This window comes from Zea mays, chromosome 1 (assembly GCF_902167145.1).
Source record: "Zea mays cultivar B73 chromosome 1, Zm-B73-REFERENCE-NAM-5.0, whole genome shotgun sequence".
In the NCBI taxonomy this organism is placed as follows: Eukaryota; Viridiplantae; Streptophyta; class Magnoliopsida; order Poales; family Poaceae; genus Zea; species Zea mays.
The window spans coordinates 244,046,469-244,065,894 of record NC_050096.1 but is presented as its reverse complement, the minus strand read 5'-3'; the positions used below and the strand labels follow the sequence as shown (position 1 = coordinate 244,065,894).

Below are 19,426 nucleotides of genomic sequence, written 5' to 3'. Positions count from 1 at the left end.
AGGAAGATGAGCCGAAGACTAACTTCATAACCCCAAGTGGCACATATTGCTATCTTCGGATGCCTGAGGGGCTCAAAAACGCTGGAGGAAGTTTCAACAGAATGACTGCGAAGGTTCTCCAGTCACAGATAGGCAGAAATGTGCTAACTTATGTTGATGCCATCATTGTAAAAAGCACGAAACAGGAAAATCACATTGCTGATTTGCAGAGACCTTTGCCAGTTTCAGACAAGCTGGCTTAAAGTTGAATCCAGAAAAATGTGTCTTCGCAGTAAAGAAGGGGAAATTTCTTGGATGCTTGGTTTCAACAAAGGGAATTGAAGCTAATCCAAGTAAAATTGAAGCTATACTTCGAATGGAGCCACCAACTACAAAAAAGGGGGCCCAAAGATTAACAGGGAGGTTGGCATCTCTTAATAGATTTATATCCAGATCAGCAGAAAGAAATTTACCATTTTTCGAAGTGCTGAAATCAGCCGAAGTCTTTCAATGGGGACCAAGCCAACAAAAAGCCTTCGAGGAACTGAAGCAATATCTGATAGAGTTAACAACATTAACTCCACCAACGTCAGGGGCTCCTTTGTTATTATATGTGGCAGCTTCGCACTCAGCGGTAAGTGCAGCACTTGTCCAGGAGAAGCTTGATGGACAAGTCAAAAAGCAGGTCCCAGTGTATTTTGTATCTGAAGTTCTTAGTATATCAAAGAAAAACTATACAGAATTAGAGAAGGTGTTATATGCTGTTTTGATGGCATCCAGGAAGCTTCGGCATTACTTTCAAGCATACAATATTATTGTTCCTTCTTCGCAGCCGTTGAAGGATATTATGAGAAATAGAGAAGCTACTGGGCGGATTGGAAAATGGGCTGCAGAGCTCAATGAATTTTGCATTGATTATGTGCATAGATCTTCGATCCAGTCCCAGGCATTAGCAGACTTCATTGCTGACTGGACGCCAGGGGCTCAGGATGAAGAAACAAATAAAGATGCCGAAGTATGGACAGTGTTTTGCGATGGGTCTTGGGGAACCTTCGAGGCAGGAGCAGCTGCTGTGTTGGTCTCACCATCCAAAGTTAAAACTTGTTATGCGGCAAGACTCGATTTCAGTTGTACAAACAATATTACTGAGTACGAAGCCCTGCTTTTGGGTCTTCGGAAGCTAAAAGCAATGGGAATCAGAAGGGCCATTCTTAAAACTGATTCCCAGGTTGTTTCGGGTCATATCGACAAGAGTTGCAAGGCTAAAGATCCGAAGCTTGAAAGATATCTAGACATGGTTCGAAGAGTCGAAGCTTCCTTCGAAGGATTTTCTGTCAAAAATATCCCTCGAGGACAAAATGAGCATGCTGATTTGCTAGCTAAGTCAGCAGCACAGGGGCTGCCTTTACCTTCGGATGTGTTCTTCGAAACAATAAAGGCACCTTCAGTGGAACTCCTTGAAAGAGCAGTCCTCAATATATCTCCTGTTTATAGCGAAGATTGGAGAACTGAGATCATCTCTTACCTTCAGGGCAAATTCCTTTCAGATGACGAAGCTTATAACAGGAGGATAGAGGCAAGAGCTCGTCCATATGTCATGATAGAAGGGGAGTTGTACAAGCATGGAGTTTGTGCTCCGCTACTCAAGTGTCTATCTAGAACCGAAGGTATAGAGTTGATGAAAGAAATACATGCAGGCCTGTGTGGATCTCACATTGGATCTAGGCCGTTACTTGGAAAAGTTTTCCGCCAAGGGTTTTATTGGCCGAAGGCAGCTTCGGATGCAGCGGAATTAGTTCAAAAGTGCGAAGGTTGTCAGAAATGTGCAAGAGATCAAAAACAACCTTCGTCCTTAACACAGCTCATACAACCCATCTGGCCATTGCAAAGGTGGGGCCTTGACTTGTTAGGTCCGTTACCACCGGCCCAAGGGAACTTAAGATATGTTGTAGTGGCTGTGGAATATTTTTCTAAATGGATTGAAGCAAAGCCTTTAGCCACAATAACTTCGGCCACCGTCCAAAAGTTTTTCTGGCAGAATATTGTTTGTCGTTTCGGGGTACCAAAGGCCATCACTGTAGATAATGGAACACAGTTCGACTCCGAAGCTTTCAGAGATTTCTGTGATCAAATTGGTACGAAGATCCATTTTGCATCAGTCAGGCATCCGGAGTCAAATGGACTCGTTGAAAGAGCCAATGGCATTATAATGACAGGAATAATGAAGTTGATCTTCAATCAACCTAGGGGAAAGTGGCCAGATCAATTAATCAAAGTGGTATGGAGCCACAACACAACAATGTCAAGGTCAACAGGCTTTACTCCATTCAAACTATTGTTTGGTGACGAAGCAATAACTCTGGAGGAAGCCAAAACTGGATCAATAAGAGTAGTAGCTTCGGCAGAGTTAGATTCTGAAGCTGTTTATTCTGTGGAAAAAGATGCTATAGAAGGGATCAGGCTTCAAGCTGTGGAGAACATCAATAAGTATCAAGCCGAAACAATCAAATGGCGTGATAGAAAAGTTCGGCTAAAGAATATTGAGCCTGGACATTTGGTGCTTCGGCGAGTGGCTAACCCAGATACAGTGGGCAAGTTGCAGTTGAAATGGGAGGGACCTTTCTTAGTAACATCTTCATCAAGACCCGGTTCATACAGATTGAAGGATATGGACGGCAACGACATTCCTAGATCTTGGAATGCGGATGAGCTTCGGCGATATTATGTGTAACTTGATGTAATTTTTTATGTTTTTTCTTTTTCATGGCACCCTTTTCCTTTCTAAAGGGGGAGAAAGGTTTTTAATGGGGCCATCATATGTAATTTCCTTTTTTAGTTCTATAAGAGCAAAATCCCCCAAGGAATGTAAATGTAAAAGCTGAGAACGCACCATCGAGTGCCAGAAAGTAAAAAGCGAAGAAGCTCCAAAGTCGTTCCTAAGGGAATGCAGAGCTTACAGCGAAAAGTCAACGCTGATTCCGCCAAAAGTAAAGGCGAAGAAGCTCCAAAGTCGTTCCTAAGGGAATGCAGAGCTTACAGCGAAATGTCAACGCTGATTCCGCCGAAAGTACAAGGCGAAGAAGCTCCAAAGTCGTTCCTAAGGGAATGCAGAGCTGATGTGTGATTGTTTCTAAAGAAATAATGGCTGTGAGTATGGCTTCGGATTTGTGTTTGGACATTCATTTGCACATCACATTACATCATAGCATTTGCATTCATAAACATTCATCCAGGCATATGTAGGATAATCATCATCATGGCATAAGTGGTTGCTTCGACAAAAAAAAAGAAGAAAAAAAGAGAGAAGAGCTTCTTCGCGTACAAAAAGGAGAGCTTCGGAAGAAAGGGAAATGTTGTTTTCTATGCTTCGCTGTGTACGAAAAGAAGGGAAGGTGTTTTTTCGCCTTCGGCTCAAAAAAGATAATTTCGTCCACATCAAAGCACCTCTCATACATTAATGGAAGGATAAGAGTATATTACAAGGTATGAACAGAATTCATTAAAGACAAGTTTTAGTTACATTTACAAAAGTTATCTCAAAAGTTTCTTGAGTCTGTCTACAGTCTACTCCTATTTAATCTTCAAGGAGCTTCAGCTTCGGCGTCATTCTTTTTAATCATCGGCTTCGGCTTAGTCATCCTACATGAATTAAGTTGTTGTAAGTAAAAATCGAGCTTCAAGGAAGAGGTAAGCACAAGGTATGATTTCTTACTGGTTCAAGATGACTTCGGGCTTCGTCTCCAGCTTTTTCTCGTCCGCCTTTTGTCCATATCATCTTTACAAATCTATTGGAAATACTTCGGGCAAGATCAGGAATGTCATCTAGGATTGATGGTGATAAAGTGAAATTGGGCCTATTGACAATCTTTCCATGATCGCAGCCAGCTTTTAGGAAAGCTGCAGCAGTGCCCCGAGAAGCTATCTAGGCACAGAAGTCACCGTGCCCGGCTATAACTTTGTCAAGCTCATCAATTTCACCCTCAATATGTTCGAAGGTCTTTGGTAAATCTTCAGCTGATGGGGTGAATTTCTCACTGCTGGCTCCAACTGAGTGGAAAATTTTTCTTAGTCGTTGAATACATTTGTTGCTAAATTCCAAACATTTTTCTTGAAGGCCCGTCAATAGTTTTCTCAAATTTGAATTTTGTTGAACTTCGGCTTCAAGTTTTGCATTAAGTTCTTGCTTCTCTTGTTCAAACTGCCCAGATTGGCAGAGGAGCTTCGTGTTCAGTTCTGTTATCTTAGCTTCGGCTTCCGCCAATAAACCTTCAGTTGCTTGGAGCTCGAAGTTCTTCTTCTCAATAGCAGCTGATTGCTCCTTTATTTTGCTTTCTAAATTTTCAATTATAACTTCGTGTTTCTTGTCTTCCAAATCTTGCTGCATTTTCAAAGCTTTGCTCAACAGCATACTCTGCACGAAAACAACCTTCGTTAGACATGTTTTCATTATTAAAAACAATAAAAGTTAAGGGAAAAGTAGTTCACCTTGAAATTGGAATAAAATAAACTACCAACGATATGTTGTCGTCGGTAACGGCTAATGTCCGTTTCTAGCTTCGGAAAACCGATGCTCTTTGACAGAGTACCGATAACTTTGGCTCCAGTTTGATCTCGGATACAATCTAATTTTTCATCATCAATACCTCCGAAGAGGAGTGCTCCTGGTTTATACCCGCAAGATTTGGCATACTCTTTAAGCTCCTCTATTTCGGGTTTTGACAATTTTTCTCCAACTAAATTTTGAAACATGAAGGCCTCGTCCTCTGAAGCTTCGTCAACAATTTCCTTTTCTTTCCCCGGCACTGCGGCCATAGCCTCTTCGGCGGCAGTGGTAGCTTCTTCTGTGGCCATGTCTAGCAGTATTTTGTCGATGTGTTCGATTGTGCTTTCCAGGTTCAAATCTTCAATTGAGGCAGCTTCGGCAGCCGCGACCTCCGAAGGTGTGATTTCAATATTTGTTCTTTCCTCAGCCGCTGGTGTCTTCTGAGCTAAAGCTCTTGGTGGTGTCTTGTCAATGACCTCTGTCACAGTGATGATTCTTTGTCTCTTTGCTTTAGACGTTTTCTTCGTTTTTTCGGGCTCCTTTTCCTTCTGAAAAAACTTTGTCAGTTGAGGCCCCAATGGACTTAGCTTCGCAGGCAGGGATTCAGTCATTACCTTCAAAATTTCCTCCACGTCAGTGGCAGAGGGTGATGCGGGGGTTTCTTCTTCGTCAGATATTTTTTGCTTCGGAGAAGACGCTTTCCTCTTCTTCGGAATTTTCTTCTTTGATGGTTCTTTCTCATCTTCATTTAAGGCTTCAGTTATCCTTTTCCTTTTCTGGCCCCCGACACCTTTATTCAGATTTTCATAGTCAGGGTATTCAAAACCCAAGGCGTCCAGCACTCGATTCAGTCTTCGCTTTGGACGGGTGCCGAAGGCCGCAGTCATCAATTGATCTTCTTTTTTGGAGTAATTGCCAAGTATTTCATTGCACATTACTTCAATTGTATCCAGCCACTTTTGGCAAGGTGTTTTAAAGTATTTCTTGAACTTGAAATAGTAAGGTAAACGCACAAGTTCACCTTCTTTCTTCTCCCCCTTTAGCTTCGGCATTTCCCATTCTTTTAAACTAGGAAAAACCTTGAAAGCCAAAAACTCCTGAACCAGGTCTCTTGTACTGATATGCTCTACAATAATTCTGAATTCATTCAGTGCTTGTTGTGTTGGACCTTCTGGTGTCATGTTGCAACGAGGTCGGGTTTCTCCGAAGATTAGTTCGAGTGGACTTTGCACAAGCTTCTCCTTGTCATCATCAACCTTGACATAGAACCACTCCGACTTCCAGCCTGCTGCCCATTTGCTTCGGTAGCTGATTACAGGGAACTTTGTGGTTTTTCGATAAGCAAAATTATAGCAACCAAAATTGTCATGCAATCCATCTTTTCTAGCCTTCGTCTGATAGTGCAGTTCGTGAACTCGACAAAAGCTGTCCGCAAATGGCTCCACCGCTTGGCTTCGGAGGGCCCAGATATAAACGCTAAGCCTAACGATAGCGTTAGGAGTCAACTGATGAAAGTAGATACCAAATCTCTTCAGTACCTCTGCAATAATCCCATGTAGGGGGAATCTTAATCCAGCCTTTAGAAAGCTCTTGAAAATGACAATTTCATCCTTCTCCGGCTTTGGGGTAGTCTCTTCTCCCCCGAAGCGTAATAGCTTCTTCTGATTTTCATTGAAAAAGCCCGACTTTACCATCTTGGAGAGATCAGCCTTCGAAACAGTAGACTTTCCGAAGTCCAAGTGGCTGGGCTTGCTTGGCATGGCAATACGATAATCGTCTTCGGGATCAGTTTCCTCAATATCTTCTTCTTCTGCTTCGGCAATTGCTTGTTCTGCTTGTTCTGCATCATCACTGGGGATCTTTTCCGAAGTTACCAGCCCGGATCGTTCCATCGCTTCGGAGATGGGGATAGTCTCTGAACCTTCAGCTTCGCCCCCCTCACGCTCAACCTTAGCGGTAGAACGCACTCTGGCCATTTAATTCTGAATTTGTGGAAATTAAATACTTTTTTCTTCCAAAGTTTTTCCTTCTGACGAAGCAGGCTTCAAGTTGGAGCTTCGTTCGATTCCGAGAGTCAAGCTTCGGCAATGGTTAAAAATTTTGGCAGCAAAACAGTGCAAATAGCAATGAATGTTGTGGTAACTTCACACCTACTCGTCTGTTTATTTGGTACTGCAGGTAAGAAGGCGAAGCGCCAGGATTTTTACACCAGGCGGACACCCGCTTGCACTCGCTGCGTGGTGGACCGCAGAGACAAACAGTAACTCTGCAAGGTGGGACCGCTACGCGCTGGGAAACTGAATCGTTTCTCGACAACGAGCTCAGGGAAGGTGTTTTTTGGACCTTCGGCTCCCCGAAGCTTAAGAGACTTTTTTCACGGATCAAGCTCGTTACGAAAAACGATCTAGCACCGCGAAAGGGGCTACTGTTGGGACTATGCTTCGTCGCCGAAGGTCTTGTAGGAAGAAGCGGCTTTCGGCTGAAGCTGTTTGTATGAGATGGCCGAAGATTCCTCTTCATGAAGCTTCGGTATTACAAACCGACTTAAAGATAGAATGACCTTTTAGTCCATTAAGGTCTGAGTCAATGTTGTAAACTTTTATGAGGGGCATAATTGTAATTCTTCACAGGCTGTGTCCTGTGTCTATAAATAGTGAACAGTATTCCTTTACTGTTCACGGATTCTTGTAATTGCAATCGCATCATTCGAGAACCAATCTTTGCCAAGGCAGAGGTATAACTGTATTCAATGATTCAATATATTATAATATGATTCGTTTGTGATACCCTTTATTTTATATTATCTTATTCAATCTATTAAAATTCAATTACGAAGACTTAACCTTCGTAATCATATTCTCATTAACCTTCGTCCAAGGTTCATTATCCTCAAGGGAATAATGCTTCGTGGACGAAGGACGTTAACATTTAACATTTTATGTTGCCTTGTTCTTAATTCATAGCATTTGAGAACAAGTCTCCAACAGACGTCCACACCTTCCTCCACTAGCGGCACACGCAACACCACACCATCGACATCACAGGGACACGACAACAACAAGTCCTTGGTACCATCGGGTGTTGCAGCAAAACATGATGCAGCCACTTCTTCCACAGGCCGCTCCTCCGACATCAAGTGCCACCGCTGCCAGGGACTTGGACATATGCAACGAGATTACCCTAGCAAATGGGCATACATTGCTTCTGGGACAGTGGGTATGTTAGTGCTTCTGATGTTGAAGATGTAGATACTGTTGGAGCTAACATTGCAGGGAATGATGATGATGATGAAGAGGTTCTTGGTATAGCAGTGACCGAGACATATAAGGCCTTGATTGTGCAGCGCGCTTTGAGTTCCACGATCGGCGACGATGACAACAGACAGTGCCACAACCTTTTCAACATGTTCCTCATCGTCAAGGACTATCGTGTATATACCATCATTGACGGGGTAGCTACAACAACTTGGTGAACGTTGAGGTGGTTAAGAAGCTAGGCTTGACCACACGAGAGCATCCCCACCCTTATCACATTCAATTGTTTAACAACAACAGTAAGTTCAAGGTAACACAAACAGCAAGGGTGCACTTTTCAATCGGCTCTTACCATGACTTTGCTGAATTCGATGTGCTGACTATGGATGCTTGATCTCTTTTATTGGGACGTCCTTGGGAGTTTGATACTGATGCTATTCGCCATGGTAGATCTAATAAATATACTTTCATGCATAAGGGAAAAAAATTGTGTTGCTTCGTATGACTCCCACTAAAATTGTCCACGTTAAACATGAGAAAAGACTATTGCTAAACAAAAGGTGTTTTGAACTCTGAAAATCAGCAACTCTACAGGCGATTTGTGTGGGATTTCAGCACCATTGCAGCACCTCTCCATGAGTTGACAAAGAATGGAGTGCCATTTCGTTGGGGACTAGCACAACAACAAGCTTTTGATGCCCTCAAGTCGAAGCTCACACAAGCACCGCTGCTGCAACTTCTTGATTTTGACAAGACATTTGAGCTTGAGTGTGATGCGAGCGACATTGGGATTGGAGGAGTGCTCATCCAAGGAGGTAAACCTATTGCTTTCTTTAGTGAAAAATTGCATGGTCCAACTTTGAATTATTCTACATATGACAAAGAACTATATGCTTTAGTACGAGTTTTACAAACTTGGCAACATTATCTATGGTCTAAAGAATTTCTCATACATTCGGATCATGAATCTTTAAGTATCTTAAGGGACAACCTAATCTAAACAAATGTCATGCTAAATGGATTGAATTCATAGAATCATTTCCTTACATTATTAAGCATAAAAAAGGAAAGGATAATGTGATTGCTGATGCTTTATCTAGACGTTATACTATGTTGTCCTAACATAATCATAAAATCTTTAGTTTTGAGGCTATAAAGAGATTATATGCTGAGGGAAGAACATGGAAAAAAATTGTGTTGCATGAAGGCCTTCTCTTTCGTGCTAACAAGTTATGGGTTCCAGCTAGCTCCGTTCATCTTCTACTCTTGCAGGAAGCGCATGGGGGTGGCTTGATGGGACATTTTAGTATTAAGAAGACTTAGGATGTGCTATCCACTCATTTCTATTGGCCTCGGATGCACCATGATGTTGAGGGCTATGTGTCGCGTTGCACCACGTGCAACAAAACTAATTCCCAACTTAACCCACATGGTATTTATATGTCTCTTCATGTTCCTAGTGCACATTGGGAGAATATTTCTATGGACTTTGTTTTGGGCTTGCCTAGAGCAGAGGGAGAGTGATAGTGTTTTTGTGGTTGTCGATCGTTTCTCCAAGATGACACATTTTATACCCTACCACAAAACTGATAATGCTTTGTATATTGCTGATTTGTTCTTCACTAATATCGTGTGTGTGCTAAATACTATTGTTTCTGATAGGGATGCTAAGTTTTGAGCCATTTTTGGAGAACCTTATGGTTTAAATTAGGAACAAAGATGTTGTTTTCTACTACTTGTTATCCTCAAACTGATGGACAAACAGAGGTTGTTAATCGCACTTTATCTACCATGTTGTGGACTGTTTTGAAAGATAATTTGAGATTATGGGAAGAGTGTTTGCCACATATTGAGTTTTCTTATAAATGTTCCATTCATTCCACAACCAAGCTTAGACCATTTATGGTAGTATGTGGTTTTAATCCTCATGCTCCAATTGATTTGCTACCTTTACCAACTTCTAAAATAGTGAACATGGATGCTACAAAACGTTCTGAATTCATTCTTAAGTTAAATGAAACGACTAAGTTGCAAATTGAAAACATGAATGAAAAGTATCGCAATGCTGCTAGTAAAGGTAGGAAGGAAGTAAAATTGGAACCTGGTGACTTGGTGTGGGTTCATTTGAGAAAGGATAGGTTTCCTAATTAGGGTTTAGGGACATTTTAAATTTGAAGCCATATATGGCAAGGAAGATGAGATTGAGTCGAGGAAGACTCCAATTCAAGAAGGGGAGGATGATGACGACATCAATGCAATACATACAATGCATGGACCGATAACACGCTCACGTGCACGACAGCTAAATCTCCTGGTTCGTTCTAACCTAGTCAATTGTGGTTTTGAGCTTACACTTGGGGCTATGGATGTTTTGTTGATTAAGAACCTTGGAGAGGATCAGCAAGGACTTAGGAGAGGCCAATGTGTTGAGGAGCAGCAAGGGTATCCACAACAGGAAGTAGATCAAGTCCGACTCGGACGCGATTCCATGTCGGGTTATAGGACCGGTCTACACTAAAATGAACGCCTAGGACGCATACAAACTCCGATTGCGACGGACTTGATATGGTTAGAAAGATAATGAGATTATCTAACCAACCCAACTAGTCCCACCTTAAAATTCATCCAAAGTCAATGGGAATCGTCGAAACAAGTCAGCCTTTAGATTCTGTTTTGGTTCTGCGACACCGTTTGTTGGGCCATTGGGTCGTGTAACATGTCGGAGGCCATTAGGGGCGAGACTAGGGGTCACACACGCCCTAAAACTCTATTTATTTAGCAGCCTCCATCACATTAGGGTTGGGTTTTGCTTAGATTATTCTGTCATCGAACAGTGTCGCCGTCATTGGCTTGTGAGACTCCATCTCGTATTCAACACAGTTTTGGTTGCATTCTCCTATTCTTTCTTGTGTTCTTGATTACACTTGTAGGGAGAACCCTTCGTGGTGAGGTCACTCGTGTGTCACGAGTGATAACCAACGGAGCATTGGTGTAGTGATTGCGAGGATCCATTCGCTCGGAGCCTTAGATCATCAACGTCAAGATCTCCACCAATTCAAGTTATCGTACCTCATGGAAGATCGGATCTCGTCCTCTATCAAGACTCGACCCACATGTCAGCGAGGAACTTGACCCACCAGGAGAAGATAAGGATACCTTGGTCATACTAGATTAGAAGATAAGATTGATATCCATGTAATTATGGTAGAACCTGGATGCTAAGGATAATCTGTATGAAAATATAGAGATAAGTATCCCAGAATTTGGGAATAGGATCTATATCCTTATCTGGCAATTGGCCAGATAACCTTCCTATAAACACTGCCCTTCGGACTATAAAAGGAGGGCTAGGACGTCCTAAGTGGGCAAATCATCTGATAATACTGTATAGGCACCGCATCACATAGGACATATGATATTGTCTCACATTGAGATCTCGAACCCGGCTAAATCCTCGAGTCTCCTGTGCCTAGTGTACACATAATGAATAAAAAATTTATTGGAGGGTGAAAAGATGTAGAAAGTTATTTAAATCGATCTTCAAATAATAATTTAGAGAGTGAATTTAAAAAGAAGCTATTAAATATCTTTAGGGTTTTTCTTAGACTCACTTTATAAACCATGGTTTGAAAAAAAACATTAGAATAAAAATATTTTCTATATCTTTCCATCCAGCAATAGGTTCTCTATATTTTCCATCATGCACACTTGAGAGAGATAAGTCATTTTCTCCATCTTTAGCTAGGGAGAAATATGAAGCAGAAGGATAGTATTTAAACATCTAATAAAAGAAATCATTGGATGACATTTTTCTACCAAAATATCTATTTCTATAAAAAGGATATAAAAGAGACTCTTTGAGCTGCTACCCACTCCACTTTAGACCCGTTTGTTTTACTCTAAAACCAAGGGGGTTAGGAGGAGTTGAAAGGGTTTAAAACTCCTACAGTACAAAATCCTACCCAATTCCCCCAATCCCTATGGTTTATGTATGATACTAACAACACTTTTGACGGTTAAAGATTTGGACCTATTTTATTTTGCTATTATTCAGCCGTTCCAGTATTTTTCCAAGAACAGTAAACATTCTCTTTCTTACACATCAAGATCAAGACCGCGCGAGGAGAGAGAGAGAAAGGGAAATAAGTCATGCATCCTCCTCTGCTGCTTGCAGAGGTAGCCAACCAGTATATGTGTCATGTGGGGCCGCACCTACACGCGGGCCTGCGACGCCAGGAGGGCAGAGGCTAGGGCGTTTAAGGGGGGTGCCAACAGCAGCTCACCTAAGGAAGGTTCGTCCCAAGAGGAAAGTAGCAGCAGCTCGACCAAGGAAGGTCCGTCCAAGGAAAGTGGTTAGATTAGTGGCCAAATTGATAGGCCTTAATTGTAGGGGAGTTGGTTTCCAAATAAGTTATTTCCTAAATTAGAAGTTACCTAGTAGGTCGGGCCAGTGGCCTATTTATATGGAACCATGAGGCAATGAAGGAAAGAAGAAATATATCACCTTAATCTCCCATCTCCCTATACTCTCTAAGCCTACGGCGGAGGAATACCTCACCGGAGAAGACGGACGACGGATACGAGTTACGTAGCCGTGGTCCAGCTGCTCGAGGGCTTAATGCCCTTGACAACCTGCTATCACGATCCCGGTGATCCTCTTCCCAGTCCACCACTACACCAGCTGCCACCACCTCACCACCACCCCCAGCCGCAGCACCAACCTCACCAACGTCCTCTATGGCGTCCTGCGTTCCAGCCATGGGCGATTCCAATGACTTCAAGGCCTTTGCCGAGGCTCTCAAGTCACTGCAGGCATCTGTCGCGGCCAACGCCCAGGCCATCCCAGCCTCACAGCCGACCGCACGTCCGCCTTAGGCCACAAGATCGGCTACGGAGAGCACCATGGGGACCGGCCATCGAGGTTCCAAAAGCTAGACTTTCCCCGGTACAATAGTAAAACCGATCCTCTCATCTTCATCAACCGCTGCGAATCCTACTTCCATTAGCAGCGCATCATGGAGGAGGAGAAAGGTCTGGATGGCATCCTACAACTTGGAGCACGGGGCGCAGATGTGGTATATCCAGGTCCAGACGGACGAGGGTACTCCATCATGGTGCTGGTTCAAGGAGTTGCTCAATCTGCGCTACGACCCTCCTCTCCGCGCCGTGCCTCTCTTCGAGCTGGCTGATTGCCACCGCACAGGGTCCATCGCGGACTATCAGGACCGCTTCCAGGCGCTCCTTCCACGTGCAGGACCCCTCGACGAGGCACAACGGGTCCAACTATTCACGAGAGGTCTCCATCCCCCGCTCAGCCTTGACGTCCAAGTACACAACCTGCAGTCCTTAGCGGCTGCCATGAGCCTGGCGCGCCAGCTGGAGCTTTGGGAACAATATACACCACCGCTTCCCAAGGGCGCGCCCCGTGGCCTGCTGCCGACCCCTGCACCGCGACTAGCTCTACCTGGCCTGCCGGCTGAGAAGGCAGCCACACCCGCGGTCATGGCAGATGGCAAGAGGAGCGCCGTCGGCAGGGCCTCTGCTTCAACTGCAACGAGCGCTACACACGGGGGCACAACCGCGTCTGTATGCGGATCTTCTACATCAACGGTGTCGAGTTGGACACAGCCAACGAGTCCGCCACGGGGGATGACCCCGAAACGGAGACGTCGGTGTTCTCCCTTCACGTCGTCGCAGGGGTACTCATCGGCAATACGGTACAACTGCAGGTGATCGTCAGCGCCGCTACTTTCATCGCGCTCATCGACACGGGCTCAACACACAGCTTCATCGGGGAAGCGCCATGCGACGCTCAGGGCTAACCATCGAGTCGCGGCCTCGACTCACGGCAACGATGGCTAATGGGGAGTGTGTGGCCTGCTCGGGCGTTCTTCGCCAAGCTCCGGTCGACGTGGGCGGCATGGTATTCGGCATCGATCTCTTCGTAATGCCCTTAGCCGGGTACAACATCGTCCTCGGCACGCACTGGATGGCCACGCTCGGGCCCATTGTATGGGACTTCACCGCCCGAACCATGGCATTCCAGTGGGAGGGGCGGGACGTCTGCTGGCGCAGCGTGGCACCTCCATCCGCGCCGACTCTCCTAGCCACCACAGCCGACGACACCCTCATCAACGGGCTGCTACACACCTTCGCCGATGTATTCACTGAGCCGATCGGACTACCTCCAACACAGGGCCGCGAGCACCACATCGTCCTCAAGTTGGGCTCCTCCCCGGTGGCGGTGCGACCGTATAGGTACCCTGCGGCGCACAAGGACGAACTTGAGCAACAGTGCGCCGCCATGATCGACCAGGGCATCGTCCGCCGTAGTGACTCAGCGTTCTCTTCCCCGGTCATCCTCGTCAAGAAGCCGGACGGGTTGTGGCGCTTCTGCGTTGACTACCGCGCGTTAAACGCGCTCACTATCAAAGACGTGTTTCTGATTCCGGTCGTCGACGAGCTCCATGGCGCACGCCTCTTCACCAAGCTGGACCTGCGGTCAGGGTATCACCAAGTGCGGATGCGGCAGGAGGACGTCCATAAAACGGTGTTCCGCACCCACGACGACCTCTACGAGTTCCTGGTGATGTCGTTCAGGCTGTGCAACGCCCCAGCCACATTCCAGGCTTTGATGAATGACGTCCTATGAACCTACCTCCGCCGGTTTGTGCTTGTCTTCTTTGACGACATCTTGATATACAACACCTCATGGGCGGACCACCTCCGGCACCTTCACGTCGTCCTCAACACCCTGCGCCAGCACTGACTCTTTGTCAAGAGGTCCAAGTGCTCCTTTGGTGTTGACTCCGTCGCCTACCTCGACCACGTCATTTCAGCGGCTGGCGTTGCTATGGACCCCGCGAAGGTCCAGGCCATCCACGACTAGCCCCAACCTCGTTCGGCGCGAGCCGTGCGTGGCTTCCTCGGTTTGGTAGGCTACTATCGCAAGTTCGTCCACAACTACAGCGCCATTGCAGCACCCCTCATGGCACTCCTGAAGAAAGAGGGGTTCGTGTGGTCCGACGAGGCAACCGCCGCTTTCAGTGCCCTCAAAAGGGCAGTGATGACAGCACCGGTGTTGACATTACCGGACTTCACCAAGCCCTTCGTCGTGGAGTGCGACGCGTCCACCTATGGCTTCGGGGCGGTGCTCATACAGGAGGCTCATTCGATCGCCTTCTTCAGCCGACCGGTGGCGCCCTGTCATCGCTCCCTAGCAGCCTATGAGCACGAACTCATCGGGCTTGTGCTTACCGTACGACATTGGAGGCCGTACCTGTGGGGGCGACGCTTCGTCGTCAAGACAGACCACTACAGCCTCAAGTACCTCCTCGATCAGCGCCTGGCGACCATTCCGCAGCATCATTGGGTGGGCAAGCTCGTCGGGTTCGACTTCTCTGTTGAGTACAAGTCAAGAGCAACGAACACGGTGGCCGACGCGTTCTCACGCCGCGACACCGATGAGGACGGCACGGGGATTCTCCAGGAAATCTCAGCTCCCCGCTTCGACTTCATCAGCCGCCTCCGACACGCCCAGGCTACTGAGCCCGCTCTGGCTGCCATCCACGACAAAGTCAGGACAGGCACACGCACTGATCCATGGGCGGTGGCCGACGACATGGTTCTCTACGACAGGCGCCTGTACATCCCACCGGCCTCGCCACTTCTGCAGGAGATTGTGGCGGCTGTCCATAATGATGGACATGAGGGCGTCCAGCGCACACTACACCGCCTCCGTCGTGACTTCAATTTTCCCAACATGTGGAGTGTGGTGCAGGACTTCGTACGGGCATGTCCCACTTGTCAGCGGTACAAGTCAGAGCATCTTCACCCGGCAGGTCTCCTCATGCCACTACCGATTCCCACCGTTGTTTGGGCAGACATCGGCCTCGACTTCATTGAAGCACTGCCCCGTGTCAACGGGAAGTCGGTGATCCTCTCTGTCGTCGACCGCTTCAGCAAGTATTGCCACTTCATCGCCCTCGGCCACCCATACACCGCCGAGTCGATGGCGCAGGCCTTCTTCGCCAACATTGTACGCCTCCATGGCCTGCCGCAATCCATGGTGTCCGACCGTGACCCGGTGTTCACCTCGACGTTCTGGCGTGAGCTCATGCGGCTCATGGGCACTAAGCTCCACATGTCATCTGCCTTCCACCCACAATCAGACGGCCAGACGGAGGCGGCCAACCGCGTCATCATTATGTACCTCCGCTGTTTCACAGGCGACCGTCCTCGACAACGCCTTCGCTGGCTGCCGTGGGTCGAATACATGTACAACACGGCATACCAGTCCTCGCTCTGGGAGACGCCATTCCGGGTGGTGTATGGTCGTGACCCGCCCTCCATCCGCTCTTATGAGCCTGGTGAAACAAGGGTGGATGCGGTCGCACGCAACATGGAGGAACACGAGGCATTCCTCGCCGATGTGCGCTATCGCCTCGAGCAGGCACAGGCGGTGCAGAAACGCCACTACGACAAGCAACACTAGCCAGTGACATATGCAGTCGGCGACTGGGTGCTCCTTCGACTTCACCAGCGAGCTCAGTCCTCACTGCCACAACAGACATCTGGCAAACTGAAGCCCCGCTTCCTAGGGCCATACCGCGTCATCGAGCTCATCAACAACGTCGTCGTTCGCCTGGAGCTACCACCACAGGCCCGCATTCATGACGTCTTCCACGTGGGCACCCTGAAGAAGTTTGTAGGGGCACCTCCATCCGCCCCACCGCCCCTACCCGACATCCATCATGGGGCGATTTTTCCAGAGCCAGCTCGGGTGGAACGCGCTCGCCTGGCACGGGGTGTTCAACAGGTGTTGATCCAGTGGCGGGGCGAACCAGAAACTTCGGCGACCTGGGAGGACCTCGACAAGTTTCGTGCCACCTACCTAGATTTTCAGCTCGAGGACGAGCTGGACCTCGAGGGGGAGATGTCATGTGGGGCCGTACCTACACGCGGGCCCAGGACGCCAGGAGGGCTGAGGGTAGGGCATTTAAGGGGGGGGGGCGCCAACAGCAGCTCACCTAAGAAAGGTTCGTCCAAAGAGGAAAGTAGCAGCAGCTCAACCAAGAAAGGTCCGTCCAAGGAAAGTAGCTAGATTAGTGGCTAAATTGATAGGCCTTAATTGTAGGGGAGTTGGTTTCCAAATAAGTCATTTTCTAAATTAGAAGTTATCTAGTTGGTCGGGCCAGTGGCCTATTTATATGGAACCATGAGGCAATGAAGAAAAGAAGAAATATATCACCTTAATCTCCCATCTCTCTATACTCTCCAAGCCTACGGTGGAGGAATACCTCGCTGTAGAAGATGGACGCCGGATACGAGTTACGTAGCCGCGGTTTAGCTGCTTGAGGGCTTAACGCCCTTGACAATATGATGCATGGTGGAATGGAAGGTAAGGTGCAGACTCCAAGCACGTGCCAGAACACAATCTCTTCTCTTGGGCAGGAACAATTCGTTTAAATTTCAATTGAATCTATACTTCATCAGCAGCGAATTCGTGAGAGGGAGGATCAGCCGACCAGGTTACTTAACTTTCTGGCATTGATCACGACTGTGAAATGGAGACACGATCGATTCAGAGGAGGACCCAACACGAGACCAAAAACGTATATGTGCAACCTCGATCTGCCTACACTGATTGGTATGGTACACAAATCAAAACGGGGAGGAAATATAATGATATGATTTGATTGCGAAAGAACAGCAGGAGGTAGGCAGGCAGACAGACAGACGAGACGACCCCGTGAATGTGAATGCTAAGCTAGTGCCACCCCACACTAGTTTGGCTGCTCATCGGATGGGCTCACTTCTTGTTGAGGTCGATGCCGGCCTTGCGCGCGACGGCGTCGAGGCCGTGCTTCTCGATGGTCTTGAGGGCCTTGGTGGAAAGGCGCAGCTTGACGAAGCGCTTGCCGGCCTCCCACCACAGCTTCTTGTACTGCAGGTTCACGAACTGCTGCTTCTTCGTCTTGTGGTTGGAAAACGACACCTTGTTCGCCCGGTTCGTCTTCTTGTCCGTGAACGGGCACACACGCCCTGAACAGACACACATCACACTCCATCATCATCTCGTCAATCAGTCGGATGGGAATCTATCTTAAGTGCTCTGAAGATTGGCTGAATCAATTACTAGCAGAAGCGGAGAAGAAGAATGGAACAGCCGAGACCAACTGAAGATTCAGATAAGAGCGGAGCAACCACGAAAGCTGAATGCGCGCTCGTAGAAAGCAAAGGCAAATCGAAGACTTACGCGCGACAATGGGCTGGAGCTGCTGCCTCTTGGGGAGGAGGGCGACGGCGGTTGGAGTTGCAACGCCGGCGGAGAGGGAGAGGCCGGCGAGCTGCGACTTGGCGAAGCTCAATGAGGCGGAGGAAGGGGAGGAGGCCCTACGGGCGGCGGCGGGCATGGCGAAGGAGGAGCTCAGTAGCGTGGCGGTCGCCATGGCGGATGGATGGACGGAAGGAACGGAATGGTTCGTTGGATAAGCAAGAGGGATAAGAAGAGGGAGGGACGCTTGGGAGCAGGCCTGTCGAACCTTCAACGACTTCCTTTCGATCCGGCCCATTTGGCCCTCCGTCTCCAGTGATTATGGGCCGAGGGGAACTACAAGACATAATTTTCTCTTATATATATATATATATATATATATATATATATATATATATATATATATATTCTATACGTTAATATTAAAAAGTGAAATATTTCTTTTAACTCGTTATTTCTATTTATATAAAATGTGATGACATAGTTGAGAGTGTCCATGTGCGTATTAATTATAAGTGATTGTTAAAATATGATCAAGCTTTGGTTGAATTAAAGACTAACCAAAAAAAAGTTGACGACTATGTAGATTGACGCGATGAAGGACAGATGTGAGGCTTGAACTAATAAACTCAGGGCTGAAAGACTAATCATGGGTGGCTAATACTTGGAGATATAATCAACTAAGTATGCATGTGAAGTAGAGACATTATCAACCAAGTGTGCATGTGGAGGAGTAGACCGTGTTGACCATGTCAAGGCAATGGTTGACCAAGTCAAGCAATGGCATGAAGACCTTGGTGATTAGGTGGTCGAGGACAAGTGGTGACAAGTGTCGAGACCATGAGAGTGGCATAGCATGTATGCTTCTCGAACTGGGTTTGGTGGTTTGGATCTTAAAACCACCAACAAACTATTTGTTAGATTTGGGCCTCAAACCCATGATGTAGTTCAAAGTGGCGATGGCATCTCAGAAAGCTTGCACCGAGGTGAAGCATTCTCATGAAGGGCTTGTGCCATCGGATACAAGAATCACTAATTGGATTATTTTGATCTAGTTAGGTTTTGGTGATTAATGACTACACTATTATTATGCCACACGTCTATTTTGCAGAGGTGACTTAAGTTAGGTCGGGATAATGGTGATTATTTGGGCAATCCCCTATTGATGAAATTCATTCGGATTTCATAGGATGGATGACAAGGATAATGACAGACTAGTTCTAAGTATCAATTCGAGTTAAGAGACACTTTGAGTAGTTTAGAGCTTTATTTTTACTTTTGGCATACTATAATCAGGGTATGAGTTAGTAACTTGACCTTGACGAGTCTAATGGTTTAGGTGCAGTTCACACTTGTCAATCTTAGCACTATGTA

The 19,426-nt window shown here is 46.7% G+C and overlaps 1 protein-coding gene and 1 pseudogene across 1 annotated transcript; one reads left to right on the top strand and one right to left on the bottom strand.

Annotated features, from left to right (window-relative positions):
* Positions 1-12,534: 12,534 nt before the first annotated feature.
* LOC109942145 (uncharacterized) lies at positions 12,535-13,256 on the top strand (annotated as a pseudogene).
* A 4,080-nt stretch (positions 13,257-17,336) lies between these two features.
* On the bottom strand, positions 17,337-18,256 carry LOC100281641 (50S ribosomal protein L28, chloroplastic-like). The gene is made up of 2 exons (NM_001154560.2): positions 18,035-18,256; positions 17,337-17,820 (listed from the first exon to the last, which is right to left on the bottom strand). The coding sequence occupies exons 1-2, from the start codon at positions 18,225-18,227 to the stop codon at positions 17,588-17,590; spliced, it is 426 nt and encodes a 141-aa protein (NP_001148032.2). The 5' UTR covers positions 18,228-18,256; the 3' UTR covers positions 17,337-17,587.
* Between the last annotated feature and the right edge of the window lie 1,170 nt (positions 18,257-19,426).